This window comes from Biomphalaria glabrata, chromosome 1 (assembly GCF_947242115.1).
Source record: "Biomphalaria glabrata chromosome 1, xgBioGlab47.1, whole genome shotgun sequence".
Taxonomy (NCBI): Eukaryota; Metazoa; Mollusca; class Gastropoda; family Planorbidae; genus Biomphalaria; species Biomphalaria glabrata.
This window is the reverse complement of record NC_074711.1, coordinates 27,191,816-27,217,023: the sequence shown is the minus strand read 5'-3', so window position 1 is coordinate 27,217,023 and position 25,208 is coordinate 27,191,816. Positions and strand designations below refer to the sequence as shown.

General features: G+C 34.3%; 1 protein-coding gene across 2 annotated transcripts in view; it reads left to right on the top strand.

Annotated features, from left to right (window-relative positions):
- Positions 1-73: 73 nt before the first annotated feature.
- The window catches only part of LOC106059569 (D-3-phosphoglycerate dehydrogenase-like), a 31,054-nt gene continuing 5,919 nt past the window's right edge, over positions 74-25,208 (top strand). For both annotated transcript variants that reach the window (XM_013217233.2, XM_013217232.2), the window contains exons 1-9: positions 74-294; positions 7,458-7,609; positions 17,836-17,901; positions 17,995-18,148; positions 21,660-21,792; positions 21,927-22,075; positions 22,412-22,564; positions 23,477-23,612; positions 23,721-23,869. In XM_013217233.2, coding sequence (XP_013072687.1) covers positions 160-294; positions 7,458-7,609; positions 17,836-17,901; positions 17,995-18,148; positions 21,660-21,792; positions 21,927-22,075; positions 22,412-22,564; positions 23,477-23,612; positions 23,721-23,869 — 1,227 coding nt within the window. In that variant the 5' untranslated portion in view covers positions 74-159. The remainder of the gene's footprint in view (positions 295-7,457; positions 7,610-17,835; positions 17,902-17,994; positions 18,149-21,659; positions 21,793-21,926; positions 22,076-22,411; positions 22,565-23,476; positions 23,613-23,720; positions 23,870-25,208) is intronic.

Here is a 25,208-nt window from a genome sequence, read left to right as displayed (position 1 = left end):
GATGTCAAGAACTACATTGTTGTTTATAATATATCCTTCCGCACAAAATCCAATAAGACACGCAGCAGCCAACAAATTAGGTCATTTGCGTTCACGCCGGTACAAGACTACAGGGAATCATAAATAGACTCTATAGTGCAATACCAGTTGAATACAAATATGACAATTCAACTAAGAAAAGTGTTGATAAGCGATGAAATAGATGATATCTGCCTGGAAATACTTCGTAAAAATGGGGTAGAAGTTGTAAAAAATTGTAATCTTTCCAAAGAGGATTTGCTGAAAGAAATTGCGGTATGACACTACTACTATCACTATGTCGCTATGACTATGGTTATGATTCTCTATGACTAGTATGACTGATTAACTACTGATAAATTGTAAGATAAATAATAATAATAGTCTAAGAACAGTCTGCCGCAATGACGGCAATGTGAGTGCGTTGTCACACATGTATGTCTAGAGCTAGCATTATTATTATAGTTGCCTTACTTGGTCTTAAAGTTAGCAGACACTCTTGCTAGTAACGTAACTTAGTCGGGGTCTGAGTATTGGCATTGCGGCGTTGAGTCAGTCACGTAGGCATTTTTACAATGAATCAATCAGCTGAATCGATATACAGATCTATTTTATGATCTAATCATCTAGTCTAGTGATCTAAGGATAATCTAGTCTAGAATACAGATTATACTTGATATAATAGATTCTAGATAGATTCTAGTATAATCTATATAGATTATAGATCTAGATCTATATAGATCTATTTATTTTTATACCATTATTACAATAGATTCTAGACAGATCTAGATGTAGACTTCTAATATATATTAATATAGATCTATATATATATATAATATATATATATATATATATATATATATATACTAATATAGATAGTCTATATTCAAATATTTCTATATCTAGTAAATCTACAGTTATTTACGTCTATCGAACAAGTTAAGCTCTGTCGCTGACATTTTTTTATGTTTGAATTAGACCTAGAAAAAAAACTGATTGTATCTATGAACTCCTCATCCATTTTTCTTAAAAAGTAGACATGTTTTATTCTATCACTACTCATAATTAAAATTATATTTTATGTTAAAGTGGGTCAGGTCAATGCTTTCAAAAGCTTAAGGTTTCGAACATCGTTTTACCGCTACCTTCAAGAATCTTATCTTATTGAACATATTAAGAAACTATCGAACACATGAGAAGTATGGTGTTTTAAAAGTGTTATAATCTTAAAATTTTGTGAAAAGTATGGTGTTTCAAAAGTGTTATAATCTTTACATTTTTTTTATTTAAATCATTTTCTTTTTACGCCATGTCAAGACAGACAGATTTTTGTAATTTTCACATGCTCCACATCGAAGGAATCTATCAGCTCAGCTTAGAAACTGACGATTCACACAAGTCTAAGGTGCTAAGCACAGTAACGCATTACCGACACCATTACTGTACCAGTACTTATTTAGGTCTAAGCTATTTTGAGATATTAGGCCCTTAATAAATCCAGATATTATTTATTTGGGGGAGAGCCTAATAAGCTTTGGTAGCCAATAGATAATCCCGCCCTCCCCAAGCCATTGTAGGACACAACAGTTTACGTGGTTGACCTAAAAACAAAACATATGCGGCTCTACGTATCTAGCCGCCAATCTTGCATGCTCAGTGTATGTAACAGCCCGAAAGTCAGTGCTAGATATTTTTCGATCGGGGCGGGGGAGAGGGGCTGAAAAGCTATGGTAGCTTGTGAGCTGTGTTACCTAGAGATGTAGATAGATCCGCCCTCCCTTAACCATCTGGTTGACCAAAAAAAACCCCCATTTTAGAGCACGTTTAGTATTTGTCACACACACAAACAACATATCTATATATAATACGTATCTATCATGCCTAGTGTTTGTGACCTAATTAGCGGCTTGACCGTAGGTACTCGACTGATGGGCTCCTCCCCCTTTCCCCTCAACATTGTTCTTACTACAACTTGAACAATGTTTTGGGGCTGTGTTGATGGCCTGGTTTACACCTGTGTGTTGCGCTATCACTGACCATTTTTTTGTTGTGTGTTAGTCTGGTGGCTGCATTTAGATTGAGTCTTGAAATTTACGTAGTTACTTTGCACTGAAAAAGTGTGAATGTTGGAGAGTGGAATTGTGTAAGAAGAAAGCACGGGTAAGGGGGTGTAGGCAGAATAAGAGAGTGGTTAAAAGTGTTATTGTTATTATGTTGTGTATTTGTGATGTTTCAAAGGAGTGCCTTTGTAGCGCATTATGAGCTTTATCATACTTTATGGCAAAAAAAAAATATATATATAATTTTATAGACCCGGCGCCTAGATCGAAAAGCACAAATGACTCTATGTATTTGAAGCTGACGTATGTGACGATATGAAACTTGCATACAAAAATTCGAGTTTTTCCCAGCAAACCGTGAGAAACTTTTATTTTAAACTTTATCAATTATTTTCATGTCCACCCATACTTAATTTCTTTTAGGATTTATCTCCCCTCGGGACGAATGTTGACCATAAATGTGACCTGATGCCTGACATCTCCGGTACATCGATATATGTGAGAAAATCACCCTGCTTTCTTCCCCACCCATTAAACAAAATGCCCCAACTATATATAGAGAGAGACCAAAGCATTCTAAGTTAGGCCGGCTAGGATTCATACAGTCTCCTCTGTTAGGAAGTTTATTAGTGAGGTTTCATTAGGGACAAACGGGTGAGTGTAAACATTTTACTATACTTGTTTTATCTTATAGGAATGTGTGAGTACACATTAGTACACAACCACGTTCCCGTCATTACATTATGACTTTATTATGTATGTACATTGTACTATTCTATGTCGAGGCTATATCTTCATATAGTATTATTAAAGCAGCTATGGTTGTCTACGTTTGAAGCCATAAGTTATCATATTTGATTTGTAATGTTTCATCCATTCCTGTACCTTAGTGATTGATGTAAACAATAACCTTTCTTGAACCTAAGTACTGTCAAAGAACTTAGGTCACAGTGCTCTAAACTTACAGAGCGCATGGGAAAGTGATTAATTTTGATTCCTATCATATCCCTCATGCATATCATGTCTTACGCCCTTGTGAACTTGTAGTTCCTTGGATGAATATAATTTAATTAATTATATCAAACCCTTATTACTGTAGTCCTATCCCTAGTAGTTTAAGTCCATCTTATCCTTTAGTAAATGCAATGCTCATTCCCCATTTTGCTATAACTGATTACTTATCGACGTAATCACATTCATTGGATGAATCTTGATTAGTATCATCCTACATTGTATGATAAAACATTTATCGTGATTATCTTCCTTGTACTTTGTTTGTGATTAAGTTATATGAATGCTTTAAGATTTTATACATGATTGTCTTAAATGCCTTATTGGGATTGATACCAATGCCTGTATCTGAATGATTGCAGGGCATATTGGAATCCCTGCTGAATGCTTTAAGATTTTATACATAATTGTCTTAAATGCCTTATTGGGATTGATACCAATGCCTGTATCTGAATGATTGCAGGGCATATGGGAATCCCTGCTCAATGCCTTTAGGAGGTTCCTAATTGTCTGTTTCATCCCCAGCCTGGTTGCTACACACGATTGCTACACCAGACTGCTATAACTACCAGATCTCCACCCAAAGCTGTAACCGGAGCAGACCACACCAGATAACCCCTCCCACCCCACCCCCCCCAATTACATACCTGTTAGCAAGAAGGCATTGCCTACTGTCCTTGGCCTTAACATATTGCCCAGTGTCCACAGTGCCTTATACTGCCCAGTACCTGGCCCAAACTGTCCACTGCCCAATAGCTAGTGCCTAATGCCGACTGATTAGAGCAACCTTCGCTGCAGAAGATAAACTGGTGTTGAGTTAGCACAGCTCTCTACTAGCTAGAGATCACAGCTGAGAGATCGTCCCTCTACAACTTAGTCTGCAGCACCAACCCTCTCTACTGCTAAACAGCCAGCTTGCCTACAGCATAGAGAATATCCCGAGCAGACGTCCTAAGACAGAGCCGGATGACTCATCCTTCTGAGTGCCAGTCCTTCGACTGCTAGAAGACGACCCACGGGCTAGCAGCTAAGAAAATAAGTAGCTAGACATAGGAACATTCTTCTCTTCCAATCACTCACCAATTAGCAATCCATGATGAGCAGTTATGTTAGATATTAGCACCTTCTTTTAGTTTCTTGATTATAATTTTATTTGATCATTTATCTTTTGTAAATTTTCATTTATTAAATTATTTTTATTTATGAACTTATAATATTGGTCTGTTCTTACTGTTAGTTGTGGTGTGCCTGTACAAAATCTTATATGTGAGCGGGATAAAATAATATAATTTCCCCTAGACTTAAACAAACAAGCCCAATATTTACTAATTAAACATCTTGTCACAACGTCTCATTTCAATGGTCGATCAAGTAATGATACAGTGTCTTGACTGTTTCTCCCACCCCCCCCCCCTTTTTTTTTTACCTACCAAAGACATTTTTATTTCAAAATACCATATCTACATTCTATACCTCCCCCTTTCGTTTTATTAATATCTCTTCACATCAAGCACATGTGCTAAAGGTATTGGTTTATAACACAGAATTCAGAAGTTAATAGAATGGGGCATGTAAAAAAAAAAATACAACTGGATATATTCTACCTTTATGAATCTACTGCCATCGCAATAATGTTAATAGCATCAAACTATGTGTCATAAAATGAAGCTTTTAAAATGGATACATCTAGTGCATATCGATGTAAATCTATTTACTTAAAAAAATATAGCACATTTACGATAAACCACAAATAGTTGATATACAAATTGTAACACGAGTAATTTATATCTGTAGTTTGCATTATATTATTTTGAAAATAACAATTACAAAAAAATACAATTTAAATATTTTGTTTTCTTTGGGTTTGATGTTTATTTTTAACATTAAAATGGTGTACGATATTTTACAAAGCTGAGATATAAAAAACAACAACTATCGAACACCCCCTATTTAAACCTCAATTTTCACGTTTGGGTACCAAGGGGTAGATTAAACAAATAGTTGCAAATATTTCTCAGTCTAATTAGAAGCATAAGATATAGGTTTTCTTGAGCTGAAGCTTCATTGGCATTAAAAAATACCCTTAACCCGTGACTCACTTCACTCTTCCCAAGAGGTAAAAAAAAAGTGACGTTTTTATACCAATATTACCAATGCACTTTGAATATAAGTAAAAAAAATATTCTCGGGTGAAAATGAAACTAAATATAACTTAACTATAAAGAAATGGACAATGCACAATAGGAATGGACTAGTTTCGTCATAATCATTGAAATAAAGGAGAATTTTTAAAAATATAATGGGGTGTTCGATAAGTACCTTAACATGGTGTTCGATAGACACAGTTTACAATAGATCTATATAGTATAGTAGATTTAAGTAGATGTTAGATTAACTGTCATTGTAGATCAAGTCTTCAAGATTAGATCTGATATATGAATTATAGACTCAGTAGTGTGGGTGTCAGGCTTCTGTGGGCACAATGAATACTGCTGGAAGAAAAGATCTACTGTGGGCAGTAGTTCTAGTAGTATCAATAGCCTGAACAGTTACTACAGTATCTGTTCTAGATCTATAGATTAAATTATCTGTTCTATCATATAGTAACTAATATGATCTAGTCTATGCCAGTGTTTCTTAAACTCATGACAGAAGGAGGTCAGCAGAAGGAAGAAAATTGCATACAATTAAAACAACATCTTTACTAAAAGCCAGTTTATCAGATTGGATCCACAAACAAGGAGCTTAAACCAATGTTCAAAGACAAATACCTCAAATTCTGATTACAAAAACAAATTCTAAATTTATATCCTGCATAATGGGTCATTGTAAAGAAGTTGACTGCTTTCCAATCTTCTTTTTTGGTATCTTGTGGATTCCTTGCCATAATGAACCTCTCCCCAAATAAAAGAAAATAACTTGAAATTTGTGCTAGGTGAGCCAGTCATAAATACATTCAAAGAAACTCACCAACCTCATCCAAGCCAATATTTTTTTTTTAACAATTTTGTTTCAAAAAAATATAATCTCCAACTCTCATTCTGCACATTAAAAGAAAATTGTTACTTATATTCTATTATTCTATTATTTATATGTAGTTTTTACTTAGGTGTTCATGTGCAAGTTTTGACTATATGAACGGTCCCCAGGTCAAAAAAGGTGTGAGCTCAACAAAACAAATGACTTGTTAAACTATAATACTTTATAGTTAAATTTCATATATATACAAGTCTAGGTTTCCCAATGAATGGAGCACATCATGTAGATGTAGCTCACTCACTAAATAGATCTAGTTGTAATATCTTGACTGACAGAAGACAGGAGTTTAATACTTATAAACCATAGGTCTTAGGTGCCACATGACTCTCTAAAAATAAGTAAACACTCTATTTTTTTAGAAACACTTAAATGTTCTTATAAAGAATGTTACCACAATATTTGGAAACTTTGTTAATGTCATTATCTTTCCAGCTTCGTACCACTCTGCACTCCAACTATAACAAGCAAACTCTGTGGGCTTAAAAAAATTATATTATAAAATTTGATTATATCCATCTTTTTTTTTTTAAACAATGGCAAGAAAATAATCTAAGAGATCTAGATCTAGTTTGAATGGAAAAATTGATCAGCCAGCTCTGTATTGTAGTGTGAGTTTGTAGATCTTAAGATACTTGTAACATATTCAAATGAGCAGATGCAAACCATATATTTTATTAAACTGAATAATCAGTCCGCTTTACTTTTTCACTAAATGCATCCCATATTTTAGAAGAAAGAACTAGAGCACTAAATTTAATGTAATTTTGTTTCAATAAAAAATATTTGATATAATTTATGCATGTTTTTAGTAAATTTTGTTTTTTTAAGTTTGTGGAGGGTAAGGCCCTTGGTTTATGCAGCAATGACAGGTATCACTTATTTTTCCCCATTGTACTTTTTAAAAAATAGTCCTACATACAGCTCTTTATTGAAATATTTGAAAGGCTCTATGATGCTTTTTTCTTTGGCCTCTTAATTCAATATTTCATAAGCTCTATCTTGTTTTAGTCTGACCCTTTTTTTTAATTATTCTGGCGGTGTAATGCTCTCTCACCCTAGAATTCTATTTGCTAAATCTATTGCACATTATTCAACCTAGTAAAAAATGGGTTAAAGTAAAAAGGGGTGGAGTGGGCTGATATTGAAGTTTTTTTTTTCCCTAAAAAAATCTATTTCAAGTATAGTTGTTGAATAACTACTCAAGAAAGAAAATTTTTGGAATGTTTTCAAGTCAAAGTTATTAATGGCTTTTCTTTTTTCTTCTTTTTTAAAAAAAAACAACAAAACAAACAATTTCTGTAATTTTCTATGTTTTTGTGTTTTACAAAGGGCTATGATGGTTTAATTGTGCGATCAGCCACAAAGGTCTCAGCAGAGGTCATCAATGCTGGAGTTAATCTCAAGATCATTGGTCGAGCTGGGACTGGCGTTGACAACATTGATACTGAGGTTGCAACCAAGAAGGGCATCATAGTTATGAAGTATGTTTTACTATTCTCTCCATTATATTGACCATAATTTGCTGTATAAACATAGAGAATAAAATAATTTTAATTCTCAAGTAGAAATCATGAAAAGATTTACACAACACACACTATAAATCAACAGCAATACATCTTATAATCCAAATTGAAAATAATAAATTCACAAAAGTTAACATGATGCTTGAAACTTTTTGACTTAACAAATAATTTGTGGATCCTGAAATAAGCTTGTCTCCTCTCTATACATAGGTCTACAAACTAAAATTTTTCAATGTGGAAGTAACAGAAAACTTAACAATTCTATTAATCCATTAGCTCCTATTTCTGGTTAAGAAAAACCCTCTACAGGCCCTAAGCAAAGAGGGATAACTCCAAATAAAAAAAAAACAACTAAAAATTTTTTTTAATTTAAAATAATCAAATTTACGGTACGTGACGTTTTGGCGACAGGACGTTTTGGCGCAAGATATCATTTGACGATAATTTAATAAGCACGTAGCTTTTTTTTTAATGAACCCTTGAATTCCAGCAACTTAGGCAAATAACCATGGTGTCTATGTATACTTAACTTAGTATTTTGAGAAACATGGTACATGTATTATATTTTTACTTATTATTAGCAAGTGTTTGGTATGTATAGCTGGAGATACCTGTCAAGGCCTACTTCCACTAATATATGTATGTGTCATGCTAAATGTACCCAAGTCCTGGATAATACCATAATGACACGTACAATGACAAAATAAGATTCAGAATGCCACTTTACCGACATATAACATGTTTAATTACATTATTTTCACTATAATACAGAAAAATAGTTAGAGTCTACACTTAGACTATATATATCCAAAAAGTCCAACTGTCCTGGACTAGGAACAAAAAACACACTGCCTTATCATGAGTTACATTGTTCAACAAAACATCTCACCAAACAAAAACAACCCAAAACAATAACAGTTTTGAAATCAATCACCTGAATTGCCCCCCTTCTCCTCTACAGTAAACAGGAGACCCAGGCTGACCAGAACTCAGTCCTGACATTTCTCCCCCCTTTAATTTTTGTCTGTTTCTGGGTTCATTTAAAACAGACAAACTTCCAATAAAGAGATTTTCCAAACGTACATATATATCAACATGCAAACAAAAGTAATCTTGGTACTAAAACATAGCCTACAGTTTGTAAAAAAAAACAAAAAAAAAAACGATGTATCCACATGAAATGTCAATACTATACACAACCTGCTAGGCAATAATAATTATATGTATAAATATATATATACATATATATCAACATGTAAACAAAAAAAATAGTCAGTGAACAAGCATATTTTCCGAAATGTAAATGTTATATACAACATACTAAGCAATTATAATTATATATATATATCAACATGTAAACAAAAAATAGTGTGCAAACATATATTCTACCTTTTGTAAAAGGCGGTTAATTACATATCCCCAATCCTAGCAAACAAATAACTTTGAAATGAATAACTATTAAATGTCAGTTATCTGTAATCAATGTCATGTTGGTCTATTCTGTTAGTCTAGATAGAAAGTCAGCAATTACATTTAGTTTGCCCTTTAGATGTTCTACATTAAAGTTAAATGATTGTAATAATAGAGCCCAACGACAAATTCTATTATTCCCATATGTTGCGCTCTTCAAAAAGGCCAGTGGTCTATGGTCACACTGAATTGTGAATTTAGCGCCATATAAATATCTGGACAAGCGTTGCACCCCCCAAACAATGGCAAGGCATTCTCTCTCTATTACAGAATACCGTTGTTCTCTGGGCAAAAGTTTTCTGCTCAAGAACTTAACAGGATGGAATATTCCTTTTACTTCCTGCAAAAGGCAACATGATATGGCTATGTCCGACGCGTCTGTTTGCACAATAAATGGTCTATTAGCGTCTGGTAATTTCAGTATAGGATCTCGTGTCATGCACATTTGAATTTTTCTTAATGCCCGGTCACATTCTGGAGTCCAATTGACCCTCGTCGGTGTCCCTTTTTTTAACAATCCAGTAATTGGAAATACTATTTCCGCGAACGCTGGAATAAATCTGCTATAAAAATTAGCAATACCTAGCAAACATCGAACCTCTTTTTTCGTTTTTGGTGCTTTTATATTTAATACCTTGTCTCTGTTATTGGGTTCTGGGTATATGTTTCCTTCACCTACAATATTACCCAAGAAAGTTATTTTAGGATACGCGATTTCGAGTTTGCTTGGCTTGATAGTAAACCCATATTCTTTTAGCCTGGACAACACTTTCTCTAGTGCTATTAAGTGTGATGACCAGTCATGCCCGAATACACAAATGTCATCAAAATAAAACACATTTTCCAGTCCTTTAAGAATGGTCCTAACAGTCCGATTAAAAAAACTAGGAGAATTAAGCAGACCAAACGGTAGATATTTAAATTGAAAGTGACCACTTGGTACCCTGAATGCAGTGTACTTCCTACTATTCTCTTCTATTGGTATTTGCCAGAAGCCTTTTGTTAGATCTATCTTTGTAAAAAATTTGGCACTATTAAGTTGTAAGAAAAGATCTTCTTGGTCTGGAATAGCCTCCGCGTCAAATTTGGTAACCGCGTTTAATTTCCGAAAATCTATGCAAGTACGTACTGTTGAATCTTTTTTCTTAACCAAAACGACAGGAAAGGCATAGGGCGATTGAGACTCTTCAATAATGTCCATTTCAATCATGTTCTCTATCTCCTTGTCTAAGACATCTCTCATATGAATAGAAACTGCGTATGGCCTCAGTGTAATAGGCTTTTCTGTTGTGAGCTCAATGTTGAATGATTTAACCTTCGCTTTACCCGGTATATCAGTAATTATATCTTTATACTTCTTAACTAGCGTCTGAATCTGTTCTCTTTGGGATTCGGTTAATTCAGTATTGATACTAATATGTTCCCTGGAATTTGTACTCTCAAGAGTAGGTAACTCAGTAACTTCATCCTCTTGGTTATCATCTTCCTGGTCGGTTACAAGGGACGCTATGCACGCATGTAATAATTCTTCCCCTTGACCCCCATACAATACATGAGACGCACTTCCCGAGAGTTGTAGATCACTATTTTCCTTACCCGTACATTCCGTGTTGTTTTTTTCGTGATATTTTACTAATCTGTTAACATGAAGAATTTTTACTCGATTGCCTTTCTTTATTTTTACATTAAACTTGTTAATTCTTTTTTCTACTTTATAAGGCCCCTCCCAGTGCAAGGCTAACTTATTCTGTCTCTGTGGTTTCAGTAACAGGACAGAATCACCTGTTTGAATATCTTTTTCTTTGCTATTTCTATCATAATACCTTTTATAATTTTCCTTACGTTTTGAGCTATTATTCTGAGCTATTTGACAAGCCACAGCCAGCCTACTTTTTAGGTCTAATAAATAGTCAAACACATTCTTTATTTCTGGTTCTGCCTGTTGATTAGTAAAAAGATCTTTTAGAATTGACATAGGCCCCCTGACTTTCCTTCCATACAACATTTCATAAGGGGAAATGTTAGTAGACTCATTTGGTACCTCTCTGTACGCAAACAGAAGTGCATTTATAACTCTATCCCAATTCTTAGGTTCTGCTTCGGCCGTCTTTCTCAGCATGCACTTCAAAGTCCCGTTAAAGCGTTCTACGCCCCCATTTGACATGGCGTGAAATGGTGTTGATTTAACAATCTTTATTTTAAAAAACTGACATATTTCTTTGTATAATTCGGATCTGAACTGAGATCCATTGTCAGAGAGTATCTGTTCCGGGAATCCTATTCTAGTAAAAATAGCACTTAGAGCTTCTATTACTACTGGTGTTGTTGTATTAGGTAGTGGTACAGCTTCCGGCCATCTTGTTGCCAAATCAACCAACGTTAAAATGAATCTATTCTTCCGATCTGTCATTTGGAGTGGTCCTATGATATCAATAGCAACTTTAGCAAATGGAGTGGAAATAATATTCATGCGCCCTAGTTCTACCTTTCCAGCTTTTCCTGGGTGTCTACCTCTTTGACAAAGGTCACAACATTTAATGTATGTTTTTATATCTTTATCTACCCCAGGCCAAAAGAAATGCGAATATACCCGATACCTGGTTCTATTTATAGACATATGTCCCGCTAAAGGTGTAGAGTGTGCTATTTCTAATATTAGTTCACGTCTATTCGTAGGGATTACAAGTTGTCGTTCTATTACCCCAGGGGTATCTTTTCTCTCAAATTCTTTGTAAAGTAGACCTTCTTCCACTATAAATGATACCAATCCCTTTTTCTTATCTTCGACCGTTCCTGCTTTCGCCTTTTCCCATAATCTAACTAACGAACTATCATTTCTTTGATCCTCTCTAAAATCACTGTCCAATTCCATCCATTTACTTAAACCAATCCTGTCATTATCTTCCGATTTGACCCTATTGTCTTCTGCTTTCGCCATTGCCCTAGTAACAGCATTCCCATATAAAAATGCTTTAGCCTGATCAACATTTCCAATAATAATATCTGCTATTGGGTCCTTGAACATGGCCGCTACAAAGACTCCTTTTAAAAATGGAGTATCAATGTCTATCCAAGCAAGTGGATACTGAAAAGTTTGTCCATCTATTAATTTTAAAGTGAAAAACCCATCTATCTTCTGACTTTCTTCTATCAAACTTTCTCGGACCCCAATTATGCTCGCCCCCGTATCTCGTAGGACAGATACCCTTCGATCTCCTAAAAATCCCTCCACTATTTTCAATCCACCAACTGATTTATCTTTATAATCCAAAAAATTAAATGTATCAGTGTGACATGCAAACAATCCCACTTGTTGCCCCCTTTCTGGTAATACTCTTAGTCATTGCTGTGTTGGACCTCTATTCTCATTTATCTTTACCCGACACCATCGAGCAATGTGTCCGCCCTTTCCACATCTATAGCATATCACTTGTGTACCCTCTGTGTTTATATTATTCGGGCGACGACTGTTAGATTGACCAGTGGCACCAAAAGCTACATATGGGATATCGTTGCTAGTTACTTTGTTACTTCCCTTTACAATATGTGTGGAGCCTTTCGTGGCATCTCTAAATTGATCAATACAGTCTAAGACCTCTTGGGCTGAAGTAGGCTTTCGTAGCAAAATATCTTTCAGGGCCTCGGAAGATAGCACACTGTAAAGTCTGTCTCTCATTATAAGGTCAATTATACCGTCTACTGTCATTGGGGTTTGTGATGTTTTAAGCCAGTTGTCAAATGTCCTTTTCAAATGGACATAAAAATCTTTCATGTCGTCCGTCTTTGGGGAAAGTTCATGCCACAGTGTTCGGCAGGCTTCTTCTGTGAGTTGGGCTTGTTTTAGGAGCTCCCCCTTAACAAAATCATAGTCAGTGTTATGTATCAGTTTTGTTTGTATCATAAACAATTTTAGTTTTTCATTTAACTTGTGAGTGAGGACAAGTGGCCATCTTGTCTTGGGTATGTCGTTAGCAGTAGCAGTCGTTTCAAACAGTTCTAAGTAGAATAACAAGTCCTCGTTGTCTGTCATGCATTTTAGGTTTTTGTCTAACTGTTTACTCTGTTGGGGGTTGTCGTTAACTGTCATGTCTTTCTTATCCATTTCATGTTGTCTTGCTAGTTGTTTGTCCTCCATCTCTCTTATATGTCTTCTCTCCTCCGCTTCCCTTGTCAGTCTATCTAAGTCAATTTTCTGTTGGGCCTCTATAAATTTCTTTAACGTTTTGCCCTTAAACCCCAACATCTGAGCCTGGGCTACTATCTCCTCAAATGGACGAGGTATAAACTCTGACATTTTCCTACAGCAGTGTCCTTTATTACAATATTACCTCACAAAATGATATACATACAAAAACAATTAAAGCAAAATTAAAATAATACTAATACCTCTGCTCCTACTTATCTTGTTCAACTGGTACTCCAACAGGTTAAAGACAATAGTCCAAGGTTATCCAATAATGTGATTTCTCTTAGTCTATTTCAGGTAGATAATCCAACAGGTAATCCCAACATGGCTTTATACCTACGCGCGGTACCGGTACTTGGAATGTATCACATAAGTTAAATTCATATAAGTATTATATCCAGCAGTAGCTTCTTCAGTATAACCCTAATAGAATGTACCACAAAAGTTAAATTCATATAAGTAGATAATCCAACAGGTAATCCCAACATGGCTTTATACCTACGCGCGGTACCGGTACTTGGAATGTATCACATAAGTTAAATTCATATAAGTATTATATCCAGCAGTAGCTTCTTCAGTATAATCCTAATAGAATGTACCACAAAAGTTAAATTCATATAAGTATGAGATCCAGCAGCAGCTTCTTCAGTATAATCCAAGGAATGAGCGTATTGGTAATCCAATTATGAGGAACGAAATTGGCCATGCATATACACTTATGTTTAGACGTACGAGGGGGTGCTACTATTACTTGCTAATAGTGAACACATTCGGCATGTTAAATCATTATTATAAGATAGTAACAGCCTAAAATACAGACGACGAGTTTCCGCTCCTTATGGACTTGAACTCTTTCATTAGTACACACTTGGAGATATGCGCTGTCTGGGTGCAGCAGATACTTCAGGTTACTGTACTCAGAGATATGCGCTGTCTGGGTGCAGCAGATACTTCAGGTTACTGTACTCAGAGATATGCATTGTCTGGGTGCAGCAGATACTTCAGGTTACTGTACTCAGCGATATGCGTTGCCTGGGTGCAGTAGATACTTCAGGTTGCAGTACTGAGAGATATATGCTGTCTGGATACAGCAGATACTTCACTGGAGATTGATGCAGCCATCGCATGTAGTTGTTTTGGACGGGCCCCCAAAATGTCAAGGCCTACTTCCACTAATATATGTATGTGTCATGCTAAATGTACCCAAGTCCTGGATAATACCATAATGACACGTACAATGACAAAATAAGATTCAGAATGCCACTTTACCGACATATAACATGTTTAATTACATTATTTTCACTATAATACAGAAAAATAGTTAGAGTCTACACTTAGACTATATATATCCAAAAAGTCCAACTGTCCTGGACTAGGAACAAAAACACACTGCCTTATCATGAGTTACATTGTTCAACAAAACATCTCACCAAACAAAAACAACCCAAAACAATAACAGTTTTGAAATCAACCACCTGAATTGCCCCCCTTCTCCTCTACAGTAAACAGGAGACCCAGGCTGACCAGAACTCAGTCCTGACAATACCATACAGTCATTAAATAAACCAATGTTAATGTAAACAAATAATTGCATCAATTTTTAGTCTATCATCGTTTCATTTTGTTTTTAATTTTAAAGTAATATCTTAAAAAACTTTTTTTGAAAATAAAAGTGTGCCTCTTAATAAACACACATACACAAGCCAAAATGTTTATTAAAGAAAATGATGTGAAACACAAACACACATTTACATTTAGTACGTGAAAAATATGTCTTAACACAAACACTCAAGCAAAACATAGATATGAATAATTCTTTTAAAAGAAATAATACAATAAACATACATAATGTATTTCGCGCCAAAACGTCCCATCGCCAAAACGACCTTCGTGCCAAAACAGCGTTGCCATAACGGCGGCGCCAAAACGTCCTGCTTCGTCAAATTTAAGATCTAATACATATAAACAAACAAACAACTGTAAAAGATAAAACAATATGTCTAGTTTAAAAAAATATATACTTTTTAATACTCACAGCCAATAAATAAAGAAGAAAATCCAACATATCTTGGTGTAAAATTAGACCAAAGACGTGTCTCTAAAACACTTAATGTCCGGTTTAAAAGAAAAGGCATCACAAAGATTAAACATAATAAAACACCTAGCAGGAAAATCATGGGGGAGCTGAAAAGAAAACCTTAAGACAGTTATACACTGGATACGTCAGATCTGTCATGGATAACTGTCTCTCCATACAAGTAGCCGCCAACAAAACCTATCAATCATCTTTAGACAAAATCCAAAACCAAGCCTTGCGTCTAATCAGTGGAGTTATGAGAATTACTCCCACAGCAGTCTGTGAAATAGACTCCAATATTGAATCTCTTAAGTTAAGGCACAACAGAGCAGCATTAGAAGCTATTGAGAGATACAGAAGGTTGGAGGATGACCATCCAAATAAACTACTAACACAGAGAAATAAGAAAAACAAGGAAAAAAAGCGAAGAAATCTGATCCAACTTACTGATGAATTAGCCCTAAAACACCATCTACCCAATAACAGAGAAAAAAATACCAGATTCTCAAACATAACTCCTGGACTTAACTACGAACAACCAACCATTAAAACACATTTAATAAATAACACTCTAACAAAAGAATCAAATCCACTGGCGCTCAAAGTAGGCACGCTCGAAACAATTGAAAGCTATCCAAAAACAGCCATCCATATATATACAGACGGATCAGCCTTCAAAGCCACCATCAATGCTGGTCTTGGTGCCTTCCTGGTCTTCCCCAAAAATAAACACTCTGAAATAAGTGCACTCTGTGGTGACTACTGCTCAAACTTGCTAGCCGAAATTGAGGCAATTACCATAGCTTTGCAGACAGTTGAAAACAAATTATATAAAGGGATACAATCACCATCAGATATTGTTGTCTTGACCGACTCCCAATCCACTCTTCAAGCACTTAACAGCAGCACCTCAAAAAGCCCAAGAGAGTTGACAACACTAATAGTGATAATACACCAGATGATGACAAAATTAAACATCAACATCACATTACAGTGGATCCCTGGACACATTGGCATCATGGGAAATGAAAGGGCAGATAAGTTTTCAAAGGCAGGATCATCTATGAAACAACCAGATCTAATAGACCTGTTAACTGCCTCACCCTAAGGTCATTGTTAATCAACAACCACAAAGAGGAGTGGCTCAACCAATGGGCAACAGGAAACACAGGCAGAGCCATGTACAAAGAAATGAACATGCCTAACAAACTGGACAGTATTAACTTCCTCCCCCGCAAAGAGCAATCTACAATCTTCAAACTAAGGACAGGACACACACCTCTGTTAAATTACCATCTCAATAAATAAATCCCACACAACTCCCCCTTTGTAGACACTGCGCCCACCCTTATGAAACCGTAAACCACATCCTTTTTTAATACCCATTCCTAATCCTCCTTAGGCAGACCCTACTACCACTCCAGCCCAACATAACCAACACCCTGCACGTTAGTGCTGAAGAAAACAGCACACTGTTTCCTTGGCACAGTCTGCAAAAGAGCTCACAGCTCAGCAGCAAAAAGCTGGATAGAAGAAGAAGAAGAATACCATTAGAATATTAAAAAAGGTTAAAAAATACCTATTTTCCCAAGTGGGGGCTTATACGCTGGGGCTATGGGCCCGTTTGTTTGAAAATTTATTTAAACAATAAAGATCTTCACGGTTTTATTAAAAATAGAATAGGTAGTCTCCAAAATGATTTGTAATCACGCTTGCAGCGAGACTAGAAGAAATCTTCTTTTTAAAAATGTTTAAAGCTAGGGGATTTTAGAAACGGTTTAGGACAAAACAGGAAAATGTTTCCAACTGCAGAAGGAGCTAATGGGTTAAACCCCTTTATTTAAAAAAAAGTAAAGTTTCCCCTTTCAGATCTTGCAATCTATGGGACAGATGATGCTAAAGTCATCGGTTTCATTGACCAACTGTTGACGAGCAGGGTGTTATGTGGCTAACACAACGACCAACCGCCTTTACTTTCTCCAACTAAAGTCAGGTACCCATTATAGTTGGGTGGACTCAGGGGAGCCCTTAAAAACCAGAAATTCAAAATCCCAGTTTTCACCTGGATTTGAACCCAGGGCCCCAGGTTTGGAAGCCAAGCACTTAACCATTTATCCATTGCGCCCTCCAAACCCAATTTACTGCTCTGTTAAGAGTCTTGAATCATCTAGAATCTAATGTGTAAGTAAATTTTCTGTTAACACTTGTCTTTGAGACCTTGAGGCGTACAATACATGACAATTAGTTTATTGTACTAATACAGTTTATAACTGATTAACTTTGACTTGTTTCTTTAGTTGGATTCGGATTGAGTTTATCAACTAAATATTGATATTTGTGTCACCTCAGTGAAATATTAACTTTGTTATCAATGTTTTCATTAAATCTTTTATAGTAGCTTTATCCTTTGTTCATTTTAGGTTAATATTAGCTTTTTAAATTTGTTCACAGCACACCAGGTGGGAACACATTGAGTGCAGCTGAACACACCTGTACTCTGATCATTGCTTTGACCAGGTAGTTAAAACATTAACAATACTCACAATGGTTGACTAGTATGTTGTCTAAAATTTATATAATGTAATCAATAGAAATTTTTGTTAAAAATAGAAATCTTGGAGAAGCTTCAAAGTCGATGAAAGATGGAAAGTGGGATAGAAAGAAATTTATGGGAACTGAGCTATATGGTAAAACTTTGGCTATCATTGGCCTTGGGAGAATAGGCAAGGAAGTGGCTCTACGAATGCAGTCTTTTGGCATGACAGTGAGTAGAAAACTAAACTATCTCTATGAATAGTAAAATAAACATAACTTGTTTGATAATAAAGGTAAACATTCACAAGGTACAGAATCAGTTTGGGCTTTTATTCATTTTCACTCTGAGACTGGTCAAATCATCTACAACCAATCTCTTCAAATGATTTTTTAACTCATTGAGCGCGGAGCGTCTATCCCATAGACGGTCTGTCTGCCCTAAATGCACGGAACGTCTATCCCATAGACGTTCTTACCCTACCTTTGTTTCGTTGCATTTTTAAATTAAAATTTTTAACTAACAACAGTGGAACTATTTTTACTTTATAAAAGAGTTCTTCATCCTTTGTTTACATAGAAATGAGAAGCTTTTGGCTTTATTTAGACATTTATTTATTACTTTTTTTACAATGTAAAAAAACGTCGCCTTGACAACGCTATTCCAGGACACACCCACAATGTTGACTTCTGAAGAAACTTTATAATTATTCTAAAATTTATCACAAATAAATAGTAATAATGAAGAATTTGATCTAGATATATAGATTAGATCCAGGTAGGTCCTAAATTTAGCGTATTTATATCTATATTATTAGTATTTAGATCTAAATCTATTATTGTCAGTAGGTCAGGTGTAGTCTGTAGATCGAGATTGACTAGATCTAAGCTTTTATCTATAGACTTGGACTCTAGATCTAGATATATCTCTAGATATAAGCTTATGGTAAATAAAAAGAAAGGAAATGGTATATCTACATCAAATAATCATCCACTGTGGGCATTTTTTCCCCATTTTCTTTTTTTTTTTTTTGCTTGTCCAAGACACACCCACAATGTTTACTACTGAAGAAGCTTTATTGTTTTATTTATACTTCTATGAATTGTAATAATGAAGATCTTGATCAAGATTTAGCATAGGATGAAGCAGACTTGGACATTATTAGCATTTAGATTTAGATCTAGTATTGCCTTATATGCTTAGGCCTTAGCCTTAGACTATAGGGCTAGGTCCTGAATGTAGATCAAGGTTGACTAGATCTATGCTTTTATCTTTACACCTTTGTAGATTCCTATAGAACTAAGCCTAAGATAAATGAAAACAACAGAAATGGCAGATCTAAATCCAATATTCATCCACCATGCTAGGCCTTTTCTTGGTATATTTTCTAGCAATTTTTTTTAGTATTGCTTTTTGGTAAAAATCATCACCATCACTATACTGGTTCAAGTTGCACTCCAAAAGGTTTACTACTAAATAAAAGTAAAGTATAGAACTATTCTAAATCCATAATTTATCACAAAGGAACAGTAATAATGATCTATTAGATGTCTAAATCTTAGGGAAAATGAATTAGGATTTTTATTGTCCTTCATCTAGTTAGAGATTTAGGCTTTGATCTCTCGCTAGCCTATGTCTTGCACTGGTCTAGTATTAGAATAAAAGATGTTCTAGGCAAATAAAAAGAAGACAAATCTAGATCTATATCCCATTGATTCAAATGTACATAATATTTGAGTGCATTTGGTTGATAGATTTAGTACTGGTATCTATTGTTATTGGTAGTAATGAAAAGCGCATAATTTTCACTTTTTTCAGACTAAAAAACCAGGTAAAAATAATAATATAATCAATGATTCATCATCTTTTATTGACTGTTTTATCACATTTCTTTTTGAAAATGCTGTAAATAGTCTAAATATGCTGTTTCAACAGTAATACAAAGAACAAAATCTAAATTTAGGTCTCAAAAGTTCTAAAGTTGGCATCCATTTTTTTTTCTGAGTGTCATATTATTTAGATTATAATTTGTATCTTATATTTAAATAGAAAGATGTTTACATTTTCACATTCTCCATTCATTTACCTTTACTTTGATACCAAATATGCTACTAAAGCATTATTGGTACTTAAACAATAAATTTTTGTTTTAGCCATGATTGGAACATTTTCTTATTTTTTAAAAAAAAGTAGCATTTTTTTGAAAAAAAAAATCACCGCAGTCAAAGAGTTAAAACACTTAAAGGGTCCAGTCTCACTTGTGGTTGGACCAGTGGGGGAGGGATATCTGGGAGAAAGTTTTCTTTTATGACTTTAGGCGCTCAGTAAACACAACTCTGCTCGAGTTGGTTGTCAAACCTCGAGCCCCCTTAATAGGTAGCCAAGCCAAGCTCAATCGTACTTAGCCTCTCGGCCACTCATCTTTGAGTCTATTGCTGGCTGAAGCCTAAATTCAACATTCATTATTGTATTTTAAAAACTGTTTATCTCTGTTTCATGGGTAAATGACATCTGAGACTATAAAGCAATCTATATTTTTCTCATTGTATGCTAAAAGTAAACAACATACTAATCAATGCATTCCAAGTCTTAACAAATTAAGGTGTCTGAGAAAACAAAAATCTGAGACTTCAACAAATGTTATGCACTGTTAAGAAGGGAGTATTTGTGTGTGTCTAAGATATTTACCATGGTACTACTTACTATAGTACAATACAGCTAGGGATAGAGATATTTAACTAAGGATTGCTCATTTGGTTAAGATAACCACATGTAAAAAATATTGGAATTGTGCTGTATTTTATTTTAAATTTAATTTGATTGTCTTTTAGTAACAATAAAAATAAATAATAACCATTAACATTTGTTGAATTACTCCCTCCTTCTTTTGTGCAGCTAAAAAAAAAAAGAAATTCAATGGTGCAAATTGTCTTTGAATGAATGCAGTCAAAAATTGACCTTTACTATATCTTTTGCCAATTTTAATTTGATAGTAGGGCATTGATGCTTTAAAAGCTTGAACATTTGCATGTGTTGTGAACATTTGCATGTGCTGTAAAATTGATCTTAATTTGATGACAGTGGCTGTGATTCTGTAGATGTTTTATTTTCCATGTAGTGTGAGCTTGTAGAACACTGATATCAAGATACTTGATCAGATGCAAGTCATATCACAGATTTGATTATATATTTTATTAAACTTAATAATCAATCCACTTCAACAAGCCAATGAATCTAATTTCTGTTCTAATTTAAAACTGTATATCTATAATTAAAACTGTATAACTGGCTCAATATTTCCATGTGCACTCTGACAAAATTTGTTTCCAGAAATTATAATTTTTCTTTTCATGTTTACTATTTGTCCAAACTAATCAAATCAATTGCATTTTGACCTAGCACTTTGTAAAATTTGCTCTGGCTAATCAGAGACCTTTGACCTGTGTTATATAAGATATAAGATATTGGACCATTGCACAATATTTGTGAAATTCTTTTAAGTATGAAAGAGGCATTTAAACAAGTCATTGTTATTCTGCTTAACAATCATCTGGAATAGTTAATTTTTCTTCAAGTCATTATAAAATCTAGCTCCTTGATATTTTAGTTTATTTGCTTTGAAAAGTCTTTTTTTGTTTTTGTTATTAATCATGTCAGTTTTACTTCTTGTGACAGAAAATTTATCCCATTTACATGTTGCACACCAGCCTATCCTATAATAAAAATATTGATTTGTCCTCAGACAATTGGTTATGATCCTATAATAAGTAGTGATGAAAGTGCAACTTTTAATACAGAATGGATGCCACTAGAGAAGATTTGGCCTTTGGCTGATTACATCACAGTCCATACCCCGCTCATTCCACAAACAAAGAGTAAGTTCTCTGTCTGAATATTTTCTGAAAGTAAAAATAGTTTCTCGTTTCTCTTTTATAAAGAGATTAGTTTAATCATATTACATCATATAACAACAAACTGGTTAATTTTGTTTATAAACTGCTTAAATTAGATCTTATAAACGATGCTGTCTTCGGAAAGTGCAAAAAAGGAGTTAAAGTTATTAACGTTGCTAGAGGTGGCATCATAGATGAGGATGCTTTACTGAGAGCATTACAGTCTGGTCAGTGTGGAGGAGCTGGATTAGATGTTTTTATTGAGGTAAGTAGCCAGCAATCATATAGCATGGTTACATGTTACATTTCCTGACTTTCTGCATTTTAATTCAAACTTTTCATCATTCTTCTTTTTTTTTCTTATGATTATTCTAATCCATGATAATAATAGTAGTGATACAATACATTGTTTAAGAAAGCAACAACATTGGTTTTCAGTTATCAGCTGCACAAACTGGAAGACCATTTCCTCATGGATATAAAGATTATTATTATTTTGCTTATATCTGTTATGGTTTTATGTGTTTTTCTATGTTTTTGTTTCTGCTAATAACTACCACGCCTAAAAATATATTTACCTTAAAAGAATTCTTTTCAATAGGAGCCTCCAAAAGATTATACTCTTGCCAAACATCCAAATGTAATTGCTACCCCACATCTTGGTGCCAGCACTATAGAGGCGCAGGTCAGGGTAGCTGAGGAGATAGCTCAACAATTTGTTGACTTAGCACAAGGAAGATCTCTTTTTGGAGCTGTAAGTTTGTTCATATATTTTTTTATTTTTTTTTAAAGAAACTTGGAAATATTTATTTTACAAAATTGTGTTGTTTTTTAATTAAGATTTTAAGTTTTAACCCTACCAGCCCTCAGTTGCTAGATTTTAACGTTCCCCTTTGCTTGAACTCCTGAGAGCCATGCCCCTCTTTACTTACTATCTTTCTAGCTTGTAGTAACCAAGCTGTCACTTTCTCTATAAATGGAAGTAAAAACATAATTTTAGATAAAATATAAACTTTTTTAGGCTAAATCAACTAAAATATTAATTAACTTAAGACTTCTTACAGTTTAGACCTACTGTATACATGCCTGATTCAATTTTATTGTCAATTTAATGAAATACACAATTTTGATGTTGAGGTAGCCATTTTTAATGGTTAATGGAAAAGTTTCATTCCCTAGCTTTTTTTTTAGATTCTGACGCTATTGTTCTACATAGGCTTTAGTTGGTTCACGGATATAGGCATTTTAAGGAATTCCTGCTAAATTGGGTTCACTGGTGGATGTGTGGCAGATTGGTATAAACTGCTTGGCTGCCTATCATCAGAGCTTGAGTTTGATTCCTTATTCGAGCTGAGTAATGTTTGCAGAGTACCTAAAGGCAGGACAGAATCCTTCTTCCAGATACTTCTCTCCCCCTCCCCGGATCCAAAAAAAGAGATAGGACCAGAGCACACTGAGCATGCTAAAAGCATAAAAGTTGTGTTATACAAAAGTAATTAAAAAAAAAAAGTTATTAAGAGTTAAATAAACAATATGCTCACTGTTATGATTTTTTTTTATTCTTCGATGGTGTTGTTTCGTAAAAGCTGTAAAAATACATAGTTTAGAAATCCTTTTTTTTTTATGCAACTCAATTACTTCAGCAATATAACCTTTTTTTTCTTAGGTCAATGCTAATGCACTAGCAAATGCTCTTAATCCTGCATTAAGACCTTGGATTCAGTTAGCTGAAAAACTAGGCACAGTTGGAAGTCAGCTTACTAAAACATTATCTGTGAATAATGTAGAAGTTTTAATATATGGTAAGGTATTAAAAGTATTATATTATTAATAGCTATTATCTAGAGTTCTTCAAGCAGAAATTGTGTAAAAGTAATACTTAATACTTTTTTTTTTTTTTTTTTTTTTAGAAAAGTCATTAGAAGCTGCTGGATCTGCATTAGTATCATCTGTAATGATTGGTTATTTAAATACATCATTGGCTGAAAATGGTGATATTTTGCCAAAAAATCTGAACATTATAAACTCACCAATTTATACCAAGCAATCAGGAATTAAAGTAAGTTTAACTTATAGACCTGCTTAGCAGTAAATTTTTGATGCATTGGCACTATACAATTCCCTTGAGATATAGTGTATTTTAAGCTACATTTTGTGCTTCTAGTTACAAAGTCATGCTTGACAGAATTGTAGCAACTAAGCAAGCTTATACTATTTACATTAAAAAGACATCTGTGTTGTATTTTTCTACTTGTTTTGAATTTTATTGTTGACTATTGTGTATTCAGTTCTTCAGTATAATTTAGTGTCTTAATTATGAAGTAATTATTTCTAAGTTATTTTATGAAAAAAAAGGGTTTTAAAATTCAATTAATATTGAACACATTTGAAATCCTCAAAATAATAGTAAAGCATTTTAAAAAATTAATTGATCAGATGTAGTATGCTCCCTCTACTTGTACAGTGTGGTCCATTCTTTTGGCTATATTTGTGTGCTAACTTTTAAAGCTGCAAAATTTGTTTGCCTTTAACATTCTGTAACTCCAGCATGTTCACATTCTTCTCAGAGCAATTTCTCAACCTCATCAACTGGGGGGTGATTAATATTTTCATTTTAACGTTCCGACTCAACTAATGTTAACATCCCATCATTCTGAGGCACATAGGTGTTAATTGAAATGAGAAAAGACCAATTATCTAAGGCTGAATCAGCATTAAAGATTTGGAAGAGAAAGGGGGGTTGGGTGACACAGCATAAGAATAGGTTAAAAATATCAGCTATTTGCTTTTATATTTTACTGCCAACTAAATATACACAAACTCCCTCAATAATTCTGTCACTGGTTTAAGATGATATAATCTTAAAGTTAGTGTTATATACTAGTTTAGAGAGTATGTTAGTTTTGTTAGATAAATATATTGTGTATTGTTTAGGAGGGTAAATATAGTGACTTAGTAAGACAGACTAATGATGTAGGCCAGGGGTGGGCAAATTACAGACCGCGGGCCACATGCGGCCCACCGAAGTGTTTTATGCGGCCCGCGAAGACCAACAGAAATCATGTATGCCCACAGTATATACATATAAAAATGCTAATCTATTAAAACTAATTCTAAATATCTCTTTACATTATCGAAACTCTCTCATTCTAAAAAGTCTAAGACCAGTATTTATTCAACTTTTCAAAGAATATCTCAACCATAAACTCTAAACAGAAACGTTTGCACAAAGCTGCGTGATTTATCCTCATATTATAAAATAAGAAAAATGCAACAACAGTCATCAGAGCTAGGGGGCCTTAACCGCAGGCAGTTTAGAAAAGGACTTGAAGATTTAGAAACTAAATATTCCGATGTATCCGATGGCTTAGCATTGACAAGGTAATGAGAAGAATATA